We start from the raw sequence: 3,730 nt of genomic DNA, 5'->3' as shown, positions 1-3,730 counted from the left end.
CCCTCAACGCTCTTGCATGTGAATATTTAATAATAAGAAGTAAGAAGGGAATGCTAAAAATTATTGTAAATATTTGCTCTCCATTAAAAACAAGATTTTGAGGAGAAAAAAGACCATACTTTTTAAATACATAACTTATCCTTTAAGTAGTGTTCTATTTCTAATCATACTTGTAGGAAATAATAATGGTTACAACAAGTGTTGTTAGATCATCAAAATGATGTCACACGAAATAATAGTGGTTATTATAACAAAAGTGCAGTTAGATAACATTACCAAAAATAAATAACTCAGAATAATATGGTAGGAAGTAAGTGATTACAACAAAAATGACTATAAACCAGAATTTAATGTAAAAAAAATGACAGCTAATCCAACTTTTAAAATTGTTATAGTAATACTTGACAAAATTATCACAAGGTGGTTTGTGATTAGATGTTTACACTTTTAATACATAATTTTTTTTCATCTCATTTTCTTTTACAAGTCTATTTTTTTTCTTTTAAAATCAAGTTTAAAAGAAAAAAATAATAACTAATATAAATTACCATTAAACATGTTGATTAATTGATTTAAAATTATTCCAGCTTAACTAAATAGTATTTGGAGGAAAACTTTCCTATTAAATAATCTTACACAATTACCTACAGGGTAATTGTATTCTAGAAAAAAAAAAACATATTTTTTATTTGACTTTTAGCGTACACATATCTGATCTCATCTCATGCACTCAAGGGCACTCAAGGATGTTGCTAGGTGCACCCAACATTATTGCTAGTGCACCCAACACTTTATGGTAAAAGTAAAAAATGCTCCTACGTAAAAGGCTTACAGATCAAGTTGATCCGTATGCTATCAACATATGGATCAATTTGATCCGTAAAAGGCTTACAGATCAACTTGATCTGTAAGGATTTTACGAATCAACTTGATCCATATGTTTAAAATATCAACATATGGATCAACTTGATTCGTAAAAGGCTTAAGGATCAAGTTGATCCATAATTCTTTTACGGATCAACTTGATCCGTAAACCTTTTACGAATCAAGTTGATCTGTAAGAATTTTATGGATCAAGTTGATCCGTATGTTTAAAATATCAACATATAGATCAACTTGATCCGTAAGTCTTTTACGAACCGCCCTCTCACGCACACCCAACATAAATGAGAGGCAGTTCTGGTATTTTGAAAAAATGCTAGGTGCACCAGCAATAGTGGTGGGTGCACCTAGCAACACCCTGCAATAATTAATAAATCACTCAATTAGATAATTAATAAATTATAATAAATACTACTACTACTAATAATAATATCTAACCGAAATGATAAAATTGAAAGCTCCTCCCTCAGAATACATAACCAGTTAACCACACACACTTCGGTTAATCAGAAAGAAGCTAATCGGAATCGCAAGACACCGCCGACGACGACATGGCCGCCGCCGTGACAGATATGGCCCGCCGCCACACGATTAGCCAAATACTGGTGGACCTCCTCAAGTTTGCCGTCGGTTCCGCCATCGACGGCTCTCGCAAAATCATCCCTGGTCATTCTCTCTCTCTCTCTAATTTTAGGAAAATAATTAAATTTCTTTTAATAATCGTTTTGAGTTTGTGATCAATTGAGTGCTAACTCAATAATTTCTACTACTAACGCTGGGCAATTTTGTTGCTGTTATATTAAGTGGTGTGTTCTTATTTGTGTGATTATTTATGCAAATTTCATGTTGTATTCGTGTTTTCAAATCTGTATCTCTAAATTATGGAAGCATTGAGGGGAATGAAAAATAAGGTAGTAGTTTTTGTATATATTGACTAAAAGTGAAATATTAAGCCAAACACTCATGTTTTATGTGTGCAGAAATTGAAATGAATCTACTTGTGAAAGATTAGTAGTTGAGTGTTTGGGTGTGGCAACTTTGGAGTATCTTGTCCCATGTTTTATGATGCATTTATCATCCTGTTTTGCACTACTTGTAATTCACATCCTTAATCTTATTTCATCCTAAAAATTTGATTTTTATATGTGCAAAATGACGTCGTCGTGTGGTCCATGTAGCCATGTAGCCGACCTCACTTAGTGAGATAAGGCTTTTTTGTTGTTATTATTGTTGTTGTTGTTGCTGTTGATGATGATGATGATCCTATTTCATCAGATAGCCATTGATTTCTGACTTTATTGATTAGGATTTGGTTCTTCTAAGATGAGAGAAGTGCACGCAGAGGATAAAGTATACTTATACTAAATTAGAAGATCAATGTTGAAATTGTAATTAATTTTAGCTTATTATACATGTTCTTGATTTTATCACATTTTAGCTTTATTCTCTTGTTAATCACCTGTCATCTTCGGGGAGTTAAAACCATTTGTGATTTCTCACTTACCTCTTCATTATTCTTTTGGTTTAGAGACAAATGTATACTGATCCAAATCTTAGTTTTGGATCTCCTTCTGTGACACAGGCCTTTACTAAGAATTTGTGGTGAATTTAATGCATTCGGTGAGGGCTTTAATGTATTTCCTTGATGATCATCTTAATAATCCTTTATACTCAACCTTTTGCTGCTACATTGATCATACACCATCAATATCAATTAATATTATCTCTTTGGGGCTGTAATATCATATATTGTAAGCATGTTGCTTTTCTAGGTTCCATTTAACTCCTTGCCTGAATAAGTATTACAAAATGATATTTACACATCAAAATCCTTACATTTTTTTACACTTATTTTAGGAGAAAAGGCTGAGAAAATGTGTTTGTCTTGTTTCCTTAATTTGTCCAAAAACAATGGTTAAATTAAAAATTTAGTAACCAGTTCCTACACTTTACATCATTTTTTGGTTTAGTCCCTACATGTTTCATATGCTAATATCATTACTGTATTTATTACAGGTAGGAAGCAGGTAGATAAGATGGTGCCAGAAGGATTGATAAACATACCCTTGCCAACCCCTGTAAATGCCAAGAAACACCCTGATTTAAAGGTTGCAAATGATCTCCATTTTGAGACAAAAATGGAGGAAGTGAAGGAAGACTTGAATAACATAAAGCAGCAGTACAAAACATCAACCAAACGCATCCAGGAGTCACAGCCACCGAACAAATCGGATGATGGCTTTAAGGAAATCAATCATGTGCAGAGCAATGGAAGGAGAGTATTCATCCGATCTCGACTGTAGAATGGAATTTACATACACTAGGATTCTACATATCCATAAGATAGTGAAACATAATATGTGCTTTGTTTTTCTGTTCTCCCCTCTCACCATGTTAGATGGGAAGGGGGATGATAACCAGGTTTGAGGTTTGATCGTATGAGCCTGGGTACTATCACCACTTGAAGTATACTAAGTTTATTAGGTCCTATAACATGTCCTTCCCTATAGTATTTATATCATATAGTATGTCCTATAATATCTATTTTTCAAAGCCCTGTATGTAACATGTCCTATAACATCTATGTTTCAATGGATATACTGCAATTTGTAAACCCCACTTGTTTATTTTATTTTATTTTATTTCAGTGAAACAGAAAAGTTGGAGGCATAGTTTTGTTTTAAAAACTGGAAGGGTTGTTTAGATTATGAACTATGCATTTGTTATGAACATTATTCTATTGGTTTTGCTAACTATTGCCATTAGGGTAACAACTAGCGAATCAAGAGAGAAAAGATTTTTCTAAAAAGTGTAATTGTGTAAATGTTATGAGTATATTCTCACAATT

General features: G+C 32.7%; 1 protein-coding gene across 1 annotated transcript; it reads left to right on the top strand.

The window, feature by feature from the left end:
• The first annotated feature begins 1,307 nt into the window (after window positions 1-1,307).
• On the top strand, window positions 1,308-3,496 carry LOC100814017 (uncharacterized). The gene is made up of 2 exons (XM_003527229.4): window positions 1,308-1,548; window positions 2,899-3,496. Exons 1-2 carry the CDS (start codon window positions 1,434-1,436, stop codon window positions 3,183-3,185), a joined length of 402 nt encoding a protein of 133 aa, XP_003527277.1. The 5' UTR covers window positions 1,308-1,433; the 3' UTR covers window positions 3,186-3,496.
• Window positions 3,497-3,730: the final 234 nt, after the last annotated feature.

Source organism: Glycine max, chromosome 6 (genome assembly GCF_000004515.6).
Source record: "Glycine max cultivar Williams 82 chromosome 6, Glycine_max_v4.0, whole genome shotgun sequence".
Taxonomy (NCBI): domain Eukaryota; kingdom Viridiplantae; phylum Streptophyta; class Magnoliopsida; order Fabales; family Fabaceae; genus Glycine; species Glycine max.
The sequence above is the reverse complement of the archived record's forward strand: the minus strand, read 5'-3'. Positions and strand labels throughout refer to the sequence as shown.